Source organism: Arvicanthis niloticus, chromosome 15, assembly GCF_011762505.2.
Source record: "Arvicanthis niloticus isolate mArvNil1 chromosome 15, mArvNil1.pat.X, whole genome shotgun sequence".
Taxonomy (NCBI): Eukaryota; Metazoa; Chordata; class Mammalia; order Rodentia; family Muridae; genus Arvicanthis; species Arvicanthis niloticus.
In genome coordinates, this window is record NC_047672.1 from 16,957,912 (window position 1) to 16,976,783 (window position 18,872).

Below are 18,872 nucleotides of genomic sequence, written 5' to 3' on the forward strand. Positions count from 1 at the left end.
CTACCATTCACCGTGCTATATCCTCAGCTCCTCTGTATTTACTTCACAAGTAAGGCCTAAGTTGGCAAGGCTGGTTTTGAACCTGACTCAGTACAGAGTCCATGCAGAATTTAAATTTATAAGAACCCTGCCTCAGCAGCAAGAATCAGATATCCCTGGTATAGATTTGGCTGAGTCATATTCTAAAAGTGTGGACAATTACAGACCTACCAAAATGGTAGATCACATTTGAAAAAGTTTGGAAAACTTTCCTATGTTTAAGTTCATCTGCTATAAGCCATGCTAGCAACTGAGCAAAGTCAGGTGGGTATAAGACTCCTGAACATACAAGATGAAACATCCAAATATATCTGTTGGTTTAGATGGTTACTCCAAAAAGGATGGAGACCATCAGCAATCTATTTTGAAAACAATCTATTTGTTGTCTGATCTGCTTTTCTATTATTATTTTCTACAAAGGGAAACAGAAATCTGCAGTAGGCAGGCAGAAACAGGAAGTTGTCACCTGACTCCTGTCTCCTTCCCACCCCAAGTGCCTACAGAAGAGAATGAAGAGGAAACTGCAGATCTGAGTAGCAATAGCAGCCAGTAGTGAGGAGACAACTACCAGGTTCTGCAGCATTAAAGACTAGCCTGTGCTTGAAGACACAAGAGATAAGTATACTGGATAAGTAAGTATTCTAGTCCTAGAGGGACAAATGGCTTGCTGAGGTAAACAGCCAAGACTGAAACATGGATGAGACCCTTACAGGGTTGCTGGGAAAAAGACAAGACTTTAGAAAAACCAACTGAGAAGACAATTTTCAGTTCATACCACCACTGAAAGAAAAAGAGAAAAGACAAAGTTTTGAGAATTCATTCAATAGGAAAAGGAAAGCCATCAGCACAGCGCTGCCTCAGGTAATGCTTGGTAAGCCCGACTGCCATATTATAAAGATTTCTTCCCTGAGGACTGAACAAAGGCTAGGAAGTAGAAATAACAAAATCCTGGGCAAAAGGTTTGATTTCTCTACCTCATTTTAAAAAAATGTGTAATCTGATTTTTTTCTATGCTTATCAAAATCAGAAGCTTGTGCACCTAGACAAGCAAGCACTCTACCATTGAGACCCACTCTCTACTTTAAGACCACTGAGAAGTCCCGGGCCAGTCTGAAACCTAAGAACTGCTGCACTGGTAGAAACAGCTAGACAGTCAAGATACTCTTTTGATTCATTCAGTCATTCATTCAATTTGGGTTTTCCCAGATAGGGATTCTCTGTATAAGCCTGGCTATCCTGGAACTCACTCTGTAGACCAGGCTGGCCTCGAGCTCAGAAATCCACCTGCCTCTGCCTCCCAAGTTCTGAGATTAAAGGCGTGTGCCACCACCGCCCAGTGATTCCTTTATCTTAATTACCTTTTGTACATGTAATAGTAAGTAAAAAATGAAATGTTTCGAGGGTTTCATGAAGAAAGGCCCAATTCATGAGTGAGGAATCTTTCTCTTTTAGGCTGGCCTTGACCTTGCTATGTTGAGGATGTCCTTGAATTCCTGATCATCCTGACTCTACCTCCACATCTTCCCTGCTGTGATGAACTGTACCTGTGAACTATAAACACATATAAACCCTTATTTCCTTAAGCTGTTTTGTCAGAGCAAACAGAAAAGTTTAATATACTCTCTTAGAACTGTGTAATGCAAACAGTACCATAATATTCAAGCTTTTGTTCTAGGCATCTGTCCTTCAGAACTGGTAAGCAGTTTATGTCTGATAAAGGACTGATAGAAAATATTTTAGGACTTTGTGGACCAGACTGTGATACAACTACCCTATTCTCCTGTAACATGAAGGCAACCACAATGAGCATTTAAACCCACTTAAGACAATACTCCCACAGAACTCTCTACAATATATTTTATTATTTAGCCATTGAGCACTTAGAAATACAGGTATTATTGCTAAGGACCTGAATTTTACATAGTTACTTTTTGGTGTTTACAGGTGTGGGGGTTTGAGTGAGAATAGATACAAGAGGCTCACATTCGCTCCACGGTTGGTAGAACTGTTTCCAATTAGAAGGTGTGGCCTAGGTGGAGATGAGTCACTGGGAATAATGGGCTCTGGGGTTTCAAAAGCCCATACATGTTCTTTCCATTAACCTCCATCCCTCCAATTTGTGGATAAGGTGTGAGCTCTCAGTTACTACTCTGGCACTATACCTGCCTGCCTGCTGGATGCACCCTCTGAAACTCTAACAAAGCTCCCAATTAAATGTCTTCTTTTCTGAGTTGCCTTGGTCATGGTGTCTCATTGTGGCAATAGAACAGTGAATAGTAACTAAACAATGGGGTACTCATTACAGGACCTCCCAAGGAAAATCTAAATTATTACATGATAAAATATGACAATGGACTTGCATATAACTTTTATCTTCACATTATACTTCAAACCATCTCTGGATTACTTAAAATGCCTAATATAATGTAAATGCTACACAGCAGCTGTTACGAACTCAGAGAATAGTGACAAAAAGGTCTACATGTTTAATAGAGACTTTTGTTCAAATATTTTCAATCTATAGTTGGCTGAATTTACATACATAGAACCTACTAATATGGGGGCTGGGGGGAGAGTTATAAAGTTGGCAAGAGCCTCAGCAGGTAGAAGTGCTTGCTGCCAAGTCTAAAGATCTACATTCAACCTGAGACCCACACTGTGATAACAGAAGTGACTCTTTCAAACTGTCCTCCATGAGTGCTATACATACATACATACATACATACACACACACACACACACACACACACACACACACACACAAATATATCTGGGGTTACTAGCCAGCACCACCTTAAATACCTACCTAGGCAAAATACCTCTGCTGAAAAAGAGATGTAAAAATAACTTATAACTTTATTACAGACAAACAAAGAAGGAAATATGACATAACATTCCTAATAATTCAAAGACCATAACACTAAATAATCCAACTCTAGGCACACCAACCACAGCTCAAGCAAGAGGATACGTGTAGAGCTCCATGTATCTGGACTTTGCCATGCTTTGTCTGGTATACACTTGCTGAATTCCAGCTCTGAGGTCATCCCAGATCTGGTCCAGACCAATCTGCTTCAGTCCATGAGGATTCTGACTCCTGTTTGATGACATTGTGAGCAATGTTCTAAAGTTGTCCAGTACAGCAATCCTTGTTCAAGATAAAGCTAGTTCTCCATTAGTTGAAAATAGACAATATCATTCCAAATTTATTCACAGCAGCTCAGAAAGAATGTTCTTTAAGTGTAAAGAGTAAAGTCTCATTGCAGGCAAACCTGAAGAGAAAATAAAAGAGAACTGATCAATTCTACTTTCTGGGGTCAGTAACAGGACAACACACTCTGACAGAAACAATCTGTGGGTATCTATAGGTATTTCAGACATTCTCACTTTCTACATGGAAATAAACTCACTATATGGTATGTATGTAAAATATGTTTAGACATCTCATCCAAAATCATTCAACTATTACTGTTCTTGAAAAACATTGAGAAAAACAAGTATTAAGAGACCGTTGTCATTCTTTACCTTCTAAAGTCATCAAAGGTTGACCTACATAATAGTCAGACAAACTTGAAACAGCAGAGAACATGCTTAGGAAATTCCCAGGAATATGAGAAGAGTTTAGCTAAAAAGTAGAAAAAAGCAATGCAATCTCACTAGTTGCCTGTAAGTTTTGGGAATTCTTTGCTTAGCATTTGGAAGAAAAGCTAACATTGGTAAGTGTGAAGATAAAAGGACACAGAGCTTTCTTTTTTCAAGGGAATTTGGGAAGAATGATCTAAATTTACAAAGTACTCTGGATTTCAAGCTTTGATGCTCAGCTCACACCTTACTAAGCTTGAACTTCCTAGACTGCAAAATGGGGGCAAATTACTTTCCTGACATGGCTGCTGTAAAATTTAAAGATAATAAAAATATATAAAATATAGGTAGAATATTTGATAGTAAATGCTTACCAAATCATTATGGTATTGTTAATAAGGAAATAATGTGATAATATGGTTATTATTTCTAAGTGTATGGTGCTACTCCAAAACACAATCTATAAAGCTTCTGATGGAGTCATCGGTCAAGGACCCTATGGAATACCATTCTTATTTAGTTGGTACTTCACAATGTGCACATTCTATATAATTGTTTATCCACATCACATTAAAATGTAGAGGTCTTACATAAGTGTTTCTAAGTGCAAATCAAAAATACTGAATTTTTTTAAAGACGTTACTAAATAAATGTCAATGAAGATAATGGGATAACAAACGCCAGCACAGGTTGCTAGTCTATAAATCAAAGCCCGAGATACCTCAAGTCATTCAGCACACCGTACTTTTTCATCAACATTACAAAACTCCACACAACACAAGGCCTATTAAGGCCCTTGTAGGTCGTGAGTATAATTTAACTTTTGTCTACTGAAAGTTCAATCATCTCTAACATTTATGATGTGAGCCATAGGACTAAATATTTTATGAAACTACACCAACATCCCTATCCTAAATGTATTTCATTTCATACATTCAAATGTGGAACATAACAATACAATGCAAGATTCCTTCAAATATAAAGAAAGTAACAGCAAATGTTTCCTACACAGTTTCAACCTTTTTTTTACTCACCTTGGGGGAAACAGTACTACCCCACTCGATAATAAGCAGCCTTTAGACTGAGCTACCATCTAATAATATCAACTTCTACTCCTAAATCCCCTATCAGTTCTTTACCATCTTCCCATGGAGAACTTAATTGTGTCTAAACTAGAATCAGCCGACCATCAATGGAGGAAATATTCTCCAGCACTAGAGTCTATTCTCCATGAGCAGCCCAACCAGAATTGGGAACATCACTGTACCTACCACTTAGGACTCTTGGGGGGGGTGGGGGATTCTGATAAGAGTGTTATTGATACTGCCAAGGACACTTCACACTGAATTGAATCTCTATTGGTTCCTCTTCCAGTGGCCATCATCATTTTTATAAACTGGATTCTCATACATCTATTCATCTGTACCAAGCCCTTGTACCTTCTTAAAGCAGCAGACCTGAAACTGTCAGCCTGATTCCAAATTGATGGACAATCCCCAGGACCATACTGTCCTACAAGCGGTCCTCTTAACAGTTACCCACTTGCCTGGCATATGCATACACAAAATATTTTCCATTCCAGCATAAACAATATGCTTGATACATACTCTATGCAGTGTTTTGTACTGCCCTCCCCTGCTTTTGTATTCTGTGCCTTAATTTCTAACTGCCTGATCCCTTCTCTCTAGGTAACCATACTGAGTATCTAAATTCACAATCAACCAATCTGAGGTCCTCAAAGATTTCCAAGTCAGTATCTATATAAGAGGGTAAGTGTAAAGAACCTTACCTTACATTTGTAATATCTCCCAGAGAGCCTCACCCTAGTATGCTGTAATTGATACAGCAGAGGAACCCAAATCTAAGACTGAAGAACTGTTAAACATAAACACACTGCAGAAACATCTCAAGGGTAGATCACAAGCTGGTACAGCTCCCAGTGTAGGCAAATAATCTTAACTAATAGGCATTTGTGAAATAAAGAGCAGAAAGCCAATTGAATTGAGAAGGTGATTTGTAATTCAGGTCATAAAACCCAAGGCAAATCAAGCAGTTACTTCTGTCCTTGCTTCACAGGGCCTGAAAACTTGCAAAGACCAGGAGAGCAGGTAGCTAAATAAATACAGTAAAATACAGCTAAATAAATAAATACAGCTAAATAAATAAGTAAATACAGGTAGCTAAAGCTGACCTGTATTTACTCACCTCTGAGCAGTCTCTCCACACAGGTGTCGACACCTCAGCAAGTTCACTGGACTGTTCATTAGACCACTCCAACAACCATACAGGGTGTGGCTTTGGAGTCTGCCAACCTAAGTTATATGTGCAAAAATCCAAGTATGTGTGCTTCATCTGCCTTTACACCACCCAATGCAAAAAGATGAACTGACTGCAAAACCAGAGCAGTAAAGCTTGGTACCCACAAATAACTGGCTTATTATCACTGTTGATTTTAACACTACAAATCTTCTCTCTATATATTCTAACATCTAAGTCATTAAAAACCTAAAAATTTCAGATTTCCTAAGTCAGAGTTCAAATAGTTTAAGAAGTAAAAGTTTCTTTTTTTCTTATTACACATCCAGAAGGCTTAAGAGCTCTCCAAAACTTACAGTTAATTTCAACAAAATCTTAAGACACACTTAGGAAATCTGGCTGTTTTCAAGTGCTGTTGGCATTACAGGATTACCAAGCTGGATGACAAAGCTCCACAAGCTTTTGAGAACACATCATCTGCAGATCTGCTACATAATTTGGGAGTGTGGTCCCGACAGCCTGTAGATTAGGTTGCCAGCGGGGGAAGTAATGACAGCTAAGGCAGCTACCGAGGTCCCCTTACCAAGTCAGTGTTCTTCAGGAACCTCAGCCATTCAGGCTCAGGCTCCTTCCATAGGTCACATATTCCTGACAGGCAACTGAGGCAGAAAACATCACCAACCAAGTACAGACGCAGATGGCAGAACCAGCTGTTCCCTCATACATTGGTTCATGAAGCCTATGTGAATTACAATAGCTTCCAGTCGTCACTTTTGTCTTAAGAACAATAGAATGGAACACAGCGGTCAAAACAAACAGGTCTAAGGCTGTATACTCAAGGAGGACAGCCTCCACTAGGTATCGCAGAGCCACCAACTGCATTAACTTAAAGGTCAGAAACCTGAATGTGTTCCTTTAGGCATCATTCCCCTGAAAGACAAGCACCAAAGACTATAAATTCTTAAGACCTTTAAGTACATCTCTACTCAAAGGCTGGATCTACAACCCTATGGGTAAACAACTGTGCTCGATCTCAATTCCCCCTCAAGCCCTCCAGCATGTGTCATACCTGACTTCATTTCTATAAATTGAGACTAAAAACATTTAGCAGATGCTGTTGTTGAAGCCAAAGCTGAGAAGTGTTAAAATGAGATGATTCAAATCAGAGTTGTAACAGGAACACAAGAATTAGGGGTTTTCAAGAAAAAGACTGTAACTGCTTTGGTTAGGTTGATTGCTGCTGAAAAACAAAAAGACTAAAATAAAATAAAAAATTAAAAAACCCTAGGAAGACAAAATGTTACAATGCTTTCTGAAAATAAAGTCTAGAGTTAATGAAAAATACATTTAAAATTTGCTTTTAAATAAGATTAAATTTAGCTTTTCTAGTTTGGTCTCTTATTCACTCATGGACCTACAGGAACTCCTGCATGTATACACCAGACTTTGGCTATTTATAAGAATAGGGAGGACAGCCCACATATCTACTAATATTATAAATTAGTTACCTATTTCATTGCTATGACAAAATACGTGACATCATTTAAAAGAACAGGAATGTTAGTCACAGCTTCAGAGGTCTATTGGGCACCCTGGCAGGTAGGCGAGGCTGAGTGCCAATCACCTTCAGGAGTAGTTTTCTCTCCTTGGTTAATCCTTCCTAGAAAGGCCCTCACAAATACACTCAGAGGTGTGCGGTACTAATGTCTCAGGTTCTTCTCAATCTGATTAAGCTGACAATCAAGACTAGTGCAAAATGCATTCAGTCCGCTAAGGTTCTCCAGAGTCTTCACAGTTCCTACACTGTTCAAAGTCCAAGCTCAAAGTTTCCTTTGACCCTCAAGACAAATTCAACTGTGAGGCCCTGTAAAACCAAAACCATATTATACAATTCTAGGATACAATGGCACAGGATACAGTGGCACAGAACAAACACTTCTATTCTAAAAAGTAGAAAATGGAGACAAAAAAGGGGGAGGGGGGCTAGGACCACAAGAAGACTGTTCTCTAGAAGGAAAAGCAATTCTCAGAGAGATGCACAGTATCTAGAGCTGTGTCAAAGGGCTTCAGCACCCATATCTGGATGATCTTCCTACTACAGTCTACCTGGCCTCTGTGTTCTGTTTTAGTCTGGTTTTATCTGACTGTGGCGTCAGCTTTCCTTGGCAATGTGCCAAGTTCCTGACATATCCAACAGGTTTACACTTGACCTTCGAGTTTTATGCACTACAGGCGCTAAACTGAAGGTCTTCTTCTGTCACTGGTGACCTGGCCTTCCAAGACTTCCTCTGAAGTCTGGGTGTATTCTCAGAGATCTCATACTCTGGCAAACACAAGAAAAGTGTGCATCATGCAGTCAAAGTCTGTCAGAATGGGGCCTTTAGGATTTAAAAAAAAAAAAAAAAAATCACACTGGCCTTTGCATACTAGATAGTTAAGCATGGTGAGACAAACCCCAGGGAAATTCTAAGGTGTCCCTATAGAACAGGGTACCCCTTTAAAATATTCCTCTTAAGGGAAAGTTAATTGAATTCACTCTTGCAAATGAAGGGACATTCACATACCCTTGAGCCTGTGATGGGTATTATCTAATTCTTTTGCCTTCAAAACCCTTTTTTTCTGTGTGCTATGTTGAGTACTTAGCTTATGTTTAATAACCCAATCTCTTCAAAAGCCACAGTTTCCCTTGGCCTCCACCTTCATTTCTTTTCTGACAAAAACTACAAAATTTCTAAACATTTGCACTCTACTTTTTACTGACAGTTCTCTGTATACTTGGCTCAAAGAAGCCAGCAACACCTTAGCCATAGAGCCCAAATGCTGGCCTGCCTTGAAGTTCCTCTGCCAAGTAGTCAGTCACCATTGTACTTAGTCTCCCAATCTCAGGACACAAACAAAAACGAAGGGAAGTTCATTGCAAAATCTCATGTGAAAACTCCCAAGCACTTTTTCCTTCCTTCTTTCTACCTAACTTCCCAACTTACAGAGGAAAGTTCTGTGGGAGAGCACCACTTTCTCCTTAAGGCACTTACACACCACACCCTTCCCCCCCCCCCTCCCCCGGCCCTCTGAGAAGGATATCTTTTACAGGTCAAGTCTAACCTCCTGACTCATCTCCAATCCTTCAAACAAATATTACTTTTGTATTTCCCATCCTGGTAAGAAAATTCATTTTGATTCCTATTGTTCTTATCGAAACATAAAGTCAGTTTTATTCATTTTAGCTTTGGAGTTATCTCTTAAAACCATTCAGTCTCTTCACACCCATGACTACTAGAGGTTGGGCATTACCTCTGTCTGGACTGTCAATTGAGGGGTCTTATTGCTCTCATTGTCACCAATCTTGCCCTTCTAATCAATTTTCTAAACTGCTGCCCCAGAAAACCTCTACAGCATAGAAATATACACTTTGTTAAATGCTTTAATCCCAATCTTCTACAACCTGCTCACCTCCCCCAACCATTCTCTGACCACTCCACCATACAGAACTATCCCATGTTCATTTATCGACCACAAAAGGAAAGAAACTAAAGTTCACTGCAGGTTATTATACTGGACTGCCCCAAACAGCACTTTTTGTTTTGTTTTATAGGCAGGATCTTACTTTGCTGCCCAAAACTCAAGAGCCTCCAGAGCAGCATGACATTATCTACATCTTATTAAAAAAAACTCGGGCTCTGAGACATTAAGTAATTTGCCCAAACTCAATATTACTGAATGGCAAAAATTTCAACCTAAAACTTGAAATTCTGGAATCTATATTCTATCTTCTACCACATGTTGCTTCGTTATAAAGGTGGGCCTCTTATTTCACTTCTTCAAGAAACCCCTTTGTGGGGACAACAGAAAGCGGCTATCATCCTTGCAGCCATCTTGAGCCATATACCCTAACAAGAGAACTGTTTACAACAGCCTACATACAACATCTGAGTACACTCTAATAACATCTTGTTTTAGATACTCAGGATCTTCCCTTGGGTGTGTGAGACTTAAAGGCTGTGACTTAAAGGCGTGACTTAGAAGTGAGACATATAAAAAACAGGCACTTGGAAAAAGACTTAGAACTTGGGAGAGAAACTTAGAACTGGCATTAGGACTTGAGACTTGGTGCTAGGAACTAGGGACTGGGAACTAGGGGCTTGGAGAGAAGAAGAGAGACTGAAGAATAAACAGGATTGAATCACACTCTGTCTAGTCTCCATTCTTCGTGTCTGTCCTCACACTCTCTCTTGCTGAACCCCGACCTGTGGACCAGGGCATCTTGGGGCAGTGCCGGCTCTAACAGTTTAGCCCCCAAGGCTTTTGGCAGTGTGGGTTCCAACATTGATAGAGCAGTCCCCGACACCTGTTTCCAAGAGTTATTCATAACTCAATACTACAACTAGCATTAGGCTTCCCAAAAGAACCGTGCAAAAAGACAGTTGAAAAGGTTCATGGTGAAGGTGCAGACAAGTCTACACTGTTGCCAAGTGAGCAGGTCATTACACAGCCTTGACATTCACTCATACTTCCAAATCTATTCAAAATTCTTGTTTGAATCTGCATTAATTATTTTTACCTTTCACCATTTGTGTAAATCCATTTAAGCACACCAGAACAGAAGCTGATACACTGTAAATACAACTTGTGTATTTGAAAATCAGCATTCTTTCTGTACATCTACTGTGGCCAGCATTTACTATTTTATGTTTCAGTACTGAAATTCAAGGCTCACAAAACTCTCACTTAAATTATCTCTTTTAAACACAAGTGAAAGGAACTTCTATTCAAACAACTATGATTTGAAGCGCATAAAAATTAAATCAGGACTGACGCAGTGGCTCAAGGGTAGAATGCAGTTTTATCCCCCATGCTACCAATTTTAACTAAAAGCATCTCTAGACAGAAAGTAGATTAATGATTTCCTAGGCCCAGGGTGGGAATGACTGCAAACAGGGACAGAAATCTTTTAGGTTGTAGAAACATTCTAAATTAAATGTAGCCTTGGCTGCATAACTCTAACTTCCCTAGAGATAATCTAATTATAAATTTAAACAGGTGTGCTTAGGAGGACTAAAGAGATGGCTCTGCAGTTAAGAGCACTGGCTGGGTTTGGTTCTCAGTACCCAAATAGCTCTCACAACCATTCTTAACTCTAATTCCAAGGTATCTAGTGCCCTTTTCTGGAATTCTTGGGCACCAGACACACATACAGGCAAAATATTCATGCACTAGTGTAGGCACTCTGTAAAGTTTATCCTTCTTACTCAAATGCTGATTTCTCTGCCCTCATATCTTGTTGCAATCCAGACATGGCATTGTAATGCTTAAGTCAAGAATCTCCTGTCTCAATTTTGCATAAACAATGTTCATCATTTATTCTCTACCATACCAACAGAAGCTGGAAAAGCAAATAACTAGGCAATAGAGAGAATAGGGCAGGATTTCAGCCAGCCAGGGGAAGGGGGGAGAGAGAGAAGAATAAGGGAGAGGAGACATAATGGGAAAATACATCTGAAGCCCAGAGGACCAGACCAGTACTAAAATGCAAGTGTCTCAGGGATTTGCTTAGAGGATTAAAATAGATCAATGACTGCCAGATTTCATCTGGTACAGCCTGATTAAGTAAATCTTGGTCTCTGTGTCATTACTGAGGAACCAGCTAGGATAAAAATAGCCACTGTATTAATTTACACAAACATTCATATGAATTTTAATTGCTATACACTGGAATAAAAATAAATCCTTGGGGGTAGGGAGAGACTAAACTTAAACACTCTAGCTTTACAGAAATGAGAACATCTCTACAAGCTGCCTTGAGGTCTACATATATACCTATCACTAAAAGTCAGATTACTGAGCTCCCTAACTTAAAACCTTGCCCTACAACAACAACTATATAAACAAGCAAAAATACAATTCCCAAGGTTTACCCAAATGCACAGGTCATATGATATATATAATCCATTACCCAACCAAAGACAGTAATAGTGGCAACACAAGTTCAGAAAGGAAAGAAGTCTTGTCTGGCCACAAAGATCAAGAAGGAAGGCTTTCAAACTGAAGGTTTTCGATATTTTAGCAAGGGTGACTAGTGTCTCAACAGAAGTGCAAACAGGGAAGAACAGTGAACAAGCAGGAGAATCACACAAGATTGGGGGAAGAATGTGTGCAGGAAGTGTGAGAGGCAGGGAAAGGGTACATTTGTTCTAAGTGTACACGAGGCCTTAAGTCTACAGCTAGACAGGGAGTCTACTAACCCAAGTTTATAAATGTTAGTCTGACAACTTTGTAAAGTTTACCTAAGAGAGGAAAAACAAGCAGTAAACCTAATAGGAACTTTAACAAGAGAACTGAGATACTGGCTAAATAACCACATCAGCAATGGAAAACAAAGGCCAGATGAGAAACATAATGTAAGAATTATGGTAAATGGACTGGCTGGGTAACAGTGGCACAAACAGATAAAGACTGAAAGACAACAATGGCTATCTCAGATTTGTACTTTGAAACCTCCTACAATTTTTCTTTCAATTTCAGGACAGACAATATCACATTAACATTCAAGGGGCTGGAGAGAGAGCTCAGCTATAAACAGTGTTTGGGGCTCTCGCAGAGGCCAAAAGTTTCTAGCACAAACATCAGGCAGCTTACAACTACTTATAACTTCAACTCCAGATCTGACAATGTCTCTTCTGGATTTGGAGGGCACCTGTATGCAAATATGCACATATACCTCTCTCCTATATACACATAATTTGAAATAAATAAAAATAAATCTTTAAATTTTCAACTTTTTTTTTTTCCTAAAATGGAAACATTTTACCTTTGGGCCAGAAATCCACTTCTAGGAATCTCTCTCCCCCAAATAAATAGGCCAAAATCACAAGAAGTTGTAAATTCAAGTTTAGTCACTGCAAAAGACTAGCAATTTGTCAAAAAAAAAAAATCCATCAACAAGGGACAAGAAGACCTTGGTCCATGCCTTGGTGGCCTGTGCAATTATACAAAGGAATGAGGAGAGCCTCTGGGTACTGACCGACCACACAAGCATTTCTCAGCAGACATTAGCTGATCAAAGCAGGAGACCTTCTATGTGTAGGGAAGAGCAAATACCAACATACAGACAAGTATAGTTTTGTTTCTAGGAAGATAAACTAAAAATAAAAAAATAAAAAATAGCCAGCTTCTGAAAGCTGGATGCCTAAGTTCAGGGAAGGAGAGAACTGACTCCTGAAAGTTATCCTCTGACTTCCATAGGAACACACACGTACCCTTTCACATTCATAAATAGATATATTCAGAGACATTGTGAATGAAGAAGAAAACGACATCTTGATTTTTACTAACCTGTCTAAAATGTGACAGTTCCCTGATTATGAATGCTGGCCATAGATATAGTATTTTGCAATGTTGCTCTTCAGTAAGAAACTGCAGTAAAGGTCAAGTGGTAATGGTACACACCTTTAATCCTAGCACTCAGGAGAAGAGGCAGACACAGCCAGGCTACATAGAGAAACCCTGTCATCAAAGACAGGGGGTTTGAGGGGTAGGGGGAGGGAGAAACAAACAAACAAACAAACAAACAAGCAAGCAGATAGGCAGAAAGGAAAAAAGAAAACTGTTGTGATTTTCTTGGCTTGTTACAGCTACTGTCAGTATCATTCAAACCCACCAATATTGAGATTACAGGAGAATCCACTCATTACCTTTTAAGTGGGAAGTAAATGTTAGTCTCTGGTGGACAGTTCTGTTACACTTGAAGATTTCTCATGGTACAAAGAAAAGCAAAAAAGCAACCCAAAAAAATGGGCCGGAGAGATGGTCCTGAAAAGTACTGACTGTTGTTTCAGAGGACAGTTTCCATTCCCAGCACCCAGATCATTGACAACCATCTGAAACTACAGTTCCAGGGAAGCTAACATCCTTTCTGACCTCCTCAGGTACCATGCACAATTTTGATACATACACACACATAGAGGCAAAATACTCACACGAATAAAATTTTAAAAATCAAAAAATTATTAAGAGCTATAGAAACATGTTCAGACCACAACTGTCAGTATGATCTCAACCAACTGTGCCTTGTTCAGGCAACCACCTAACAACACCACATTGTAAACAAACATGGAGTCCAACAGTATGCTATTTCACAATTCTAGACAGGTTAAATGATCATTTAACACCTGTTAATAGGTTTCTGTGAAACTTCCTGCAGTACTAAACTCAACACTTGATTTAAAAGTTCTCACGCTACAAAACCTCAGAAGAAGTCTGAGAAACAACCTTTTATGAGCATTAAGTTACATGAAGAGGCATGACTCAAGAATGGAGATAAAGGATCTTAATTTTACATATATTAACTTTGAAAAGAACAAAATGAAAATGCCCAAGCCGACAGTTTTTAAAACATATAACACTGGGCCAGTGAGATGGCTTAGTGGGTAAAGGTCCTGTTCTGACCCTGATGACCTGAGCTTGACCTGTGCTCTTATGGTAAAAGGAGAGGATCAATTCCTGAAAGTTGTCTGCTGCTGTCCAGGTTCATAGACGTGTCATGATAAACATCAAAATAAACATGTGTAAAAAAGTAAAGCATAAAACTGAAGCCCAAAGGAAACCACACCTCAAGAAATAAGCAAAACTGTACAAGTACAGGCATTAAACTGGACAATATTTTCAAAGTATAAAAGAGTGGAGACGAGAACTGGCACTCACAATATAAGCCACCAGGATATAGGATCTCCTTCGTTGTGCCGGTTAAAGTCTGATGAGCACAACAGCAAGATGGCTGAACACCTATCAACAAAAAGATCTGTCTGGAAAAAGTCACTGACTGTAGTAAATGTCTGGAGACAGGTGACCTTAAAGAATGTTACTCCAGATGAATTAATAGCCAGTGGTAGAGTGCTGTGTGCAGAGGCCCTGGGTTCAATACTCAATGGGGCAGCCAGGGGGCTCTACTAGAGTGATAAGGAAACCAGGTGGCATACAGTGAAAGAAAATGAATACCAGTCCACTCAAAACAATTCTAAGAGGATGGTGGATTCCTGTTGCCAACAGAAATAGATACTGCCTCTCCTGAGACCACTGACACAGTAGGATCCCCAGAATATCTCAGATATGAGTTTATTCCCATACCCCACTAGAGCACTAGAATGAGATATGAGTTTTAAGTTCTGAAACTAGAATGAAAGCATAATCTACAAATAAATGGGAAGCTATGATAACTATCATGACTCAACTACCAAAAACAAACCACATACCTTATTAAAAAATAATCAATCCTTTCTGTAAATCTCCTTGCTGAACTTATGTGACCATGAATTCACTGCCTAATACAAAACAGCAGATTCTGCTGCAGCATGTCTCTTTTTTCTGCTTTCCACTCCTTTAAATAAGTCCCTTGGCAACCTCAACACTCTGGCCCCCAACTCAGCTCACCACCAGATGGCATTGAACAAACACACCAATTGCTGATGAGATAAACATGGCAAAACCTAAATGTAACTAGCAGATTCACCTAGAAGTCAACAACAGTTGGGTCCTTCCATACTGAACACTTCTTATTGACATCATTCATTTTAAAGAAACTCTTAAAAATTAAATACAGGATATGGAGGGGGGGTAAGGAGGATTGTTCAGGTGATTCAGTTTCAGTTATAGCACATGAATAACCTCTAGAGAGCTACTACATAGCATAGTGACTATAGTTAATAACATACTGGATACATGCTGAAAAAACAAGAAACAAGAGAAGTGCTAAAAGGAAATCCTGAAAAATCTTACAAAAGGATAAATATGTGGTTATTAAAGTTATTTATAGATTGATTTCATTATTTAGCCATTTTTAGGAGATCTAAGTATATAAGATCTCAGAGATAGGGGCTCTGAACTGGCATGCATTGAGGCCCTACTACCATAAAACAAAGAAAAATTATCATGCTGTATGTCAGAAATATAAACAAGTTTCACCTTAAGAAGGATTGAGGGAGGGAAATTAAACATCAAATTCTCAGAATTGATGTAAAGATTAGGTAAGACCCCGTAGCTTGGACATCATAGGAACCCTCCTCACAAATGATTGCTTTCTTCCTTCTAAAGATGTTCCTTAAAATCCATAAGCTTCTAATCCATATAAATTTATTAGAAAATGCTTATAATCCATAAAACACAGGGGAATCCTAGGATGAACTTATTCATGTAGTGTTTGCAAAACTTTCCTTAAAAAGGAAACTAGAAGTTCACTGTTTCTTTATGTACTTGTGAAACACACATATTCTACAGGACAGGAAACATTAGTAAACAAAAGATACTAATATTAAATGTTATACTTTTTAAAAAATACATAACATTTTTGTTATACTTTGTTAATTCAAAACTAGGCTTTCTTAGTAATTATTGCTATTTAGGTAATCAGTGTTTTAGTAAGTAGGGTTTACATTTATACCTGTTATTTAAAAATGTATTATTTTTGGTTATTATGAAAATGTATTGTACTTGTTTATTTTTTTCTATTGCTGTTATAAAATATCCTGACAAAAGCAACCCAAGGAAGAAAGGCTTTACTCTGAATCTTCTTTTTTTTTTTTTAAAGATTTATTTATTTCATGTATGTGAGTACACTGTAGCTGTCTTCAGACACACCCGAAGAGGGGATCGGATTCCATTATAGATGGTTGTGAGCCACCATGTGGGTGCTGGGAATTGAACTCGGGACCTCTGGAAGAGCAGTCAGTGCTCTTAACCACTGAGCCATCTCTCCAGCCCTACTCTGAATCTTCTAAAGGAACAGTCCATCATGAAGAGGAAGGCATGGTAGCAGGTATGAGGCAGCTGTTCACTGAATCCATAGTTGGGAAACAAAGGCAGATGAAATCTATGCTTAGTTAACTTTCTACTTTTTGAGTTCCGGATTCTATCTGGTGGAAAGACTGCCCATCCCAAGCTACTCTAGACAGTCATAGATGTACCCAGAGCGTTGAGCTGGTCCTCAAAGTTTCTGATTTTAAACATTTCGGATGCAGATGTCTCTAGTACTATAGAAACACTACAAGAGTATTTCAAAGACAAATGTGTTCATGAAACTTGAACTCCTCACTCCACAACTCACTAGAAGATCTCTTCACTGGCGAGCTGTCATTGTAGGGGACAATCCTGGCTTTCCAGTCAAAATGAAGTAAATAAATGCTGCCTTTAAATTCCACAATATTTTGATATAATGATACTGAGCCAGTACTGCCCCCAAATTCACACCAAAATGTTCCTAGCAGAATTGTATTGTAATGGTCCCTTGTCTCTCTCCTTCTGTCACTTAGGTTTGTCCGTGAGAACTGCTTCGACTAAGATGTACAAGCATGTAATGACTGCAGCAATGAACTCTACTTCAACTCCTAGTTCCCACAAGTCCTACTCAGTCAATTTCCAACGGTCTCATGTGCACAGTGACCACACTATCCTATACAAGTGGATACAAGGCCTGAGAAACTACCTGCTCAATATGATTTTTAAAGTGGCACATCATGAAGAAAGTATCCAGCTATCCATCACCTATTCAAGGTTGTCAATTAAAGACGAAACAACAAAAACTCAACCCTTTTCTATTTTGTTAAAAATAACTCATCTAACCCTGGGTTGAAAACTCATCAGCCATTCTCCTTACTTAGTTAGACCACCCATCATTCAAGCAATCTTTCTACTCCACCACAAATTAGCTGAAGAGAATACACACTTCTTTTATTTGGTTTTTATTTTTCCTCTTTCTTTTCTGTGGCAGGAGTCATCATGAAACACTAGGTGAGCACTGTACCACATGGCTGCATCCTTAACACATTTCATATTTTTCACTAAGTTGCCAGGGCTAACCTGACCTGTGATCTTCTTGCCTTGGCCTGCTGTGTTGCTGAGGTTATAGATCGTCACACCCGAACCACCTTAAAGGAGTTCTACATTGTTTGATTTGAAGACAATTTACTTACTACTGTATTGACCTTAAGTAAAGAAATAAGAGGTCAAGCACACCAATCTTGCCCCATTCTGGTGAGCACCTTGGATAGTAATCTTGGAAGCATCTATGAGTTCACAGTAAGTTTGATGTACCTTCTGCTGCCACCCCATTCTGGGCATGTGGTCATGCTACATTTACAAAAAGCCATCATGTCCATGCGTATGTGCAAGCTACAGGCCAACTTTAAGTGCCCCTGAGATGTCATCAACCTGCTTTGGGTTTTGTTTTGGAGACAGGGTCCCTACATCCTGCAATACCAACTTCCCCTTAGAAAATGGTTTTCAAACAAATAAGCCTCCAACATTTTCTACAAGCTGGAGATTTTTCTTGAACTGTGCCTGTTCCTAATCAAGATTCATGGCTTTCTTTTTTATTGTAAAACCATCTGCATAATTTGCATAACTTACTTTTATCTGTCAAAATATAAGGGTAACTAGGATTTCTAGGTACCAGTCTAGTCATAACTGGATCCAGGATAGCCTCACACTCCTGGGCTCCAATGATCTTCCCACCTCAAGCTAGGATTGCAAGTACTGTTGAGGGGCAGAAGAGACACTAAAGTCTCATCTGCAATAATTGAAGTCTGGCCCTAGACTCAATCCCCAGTACCAAAAACCAAACTAAAGAACACTGACATCAAAATTTTAAATAAATACAAAGCACACCCTCCAAACAAAGGTGTTCATGTTCTCTATTCTTATACCAGTTTTAGCTAGTTTTACACAAAGCCACACACTGTCTTTACTGCTGTACTTTAGTTTAATGTACGGGACTAAACTTAAACCATGCTGGTGACTGGAACTAATGACATAGACCTATTAATTCCAGCTACTATGGAAGCCAAGGAAGCTTTCCCAAATCCAAGACCAACCTAAGCTGCAGAGATAGTTCAAGGCCAACCCATACAATTTCTAGAGACATTTTGGCAGAGAACATGCTGGAAAAAAAAAAAAAACAAAGAAATCAAAAGGGCTAGAAATAAATTATAGCTCAACAGTTACTGCCTACC

General features: G+C 39.0%; 1 protein-coding gene across 2 annotated transcripts in view; it reads right to left on the reverse strand.

Annotated features, from left to right (window-relative positions):
• Positions 1-18,872, reverse strand: part of Cul1 (cullin 1) — a 62,799-nt gene that overhangs the window by 35,386 nt on the left and 8,541 nt on the right. For both annotated transcript variants that reach the window (XM_034519648.2, XM_034519647.2), the window contains exon 2: positions 3,011-3,311. In XM_034519648.2, the coding sequence (XP_034375539.1) occupies positions 3,011-3,150 (140 nt within the window). In that variant the 5' untranslated portion in view covers positions 3,151-3,311. The remainder of the gene's footprint in view (positions 1-3,010; positions 3,312-18,872) is intronic.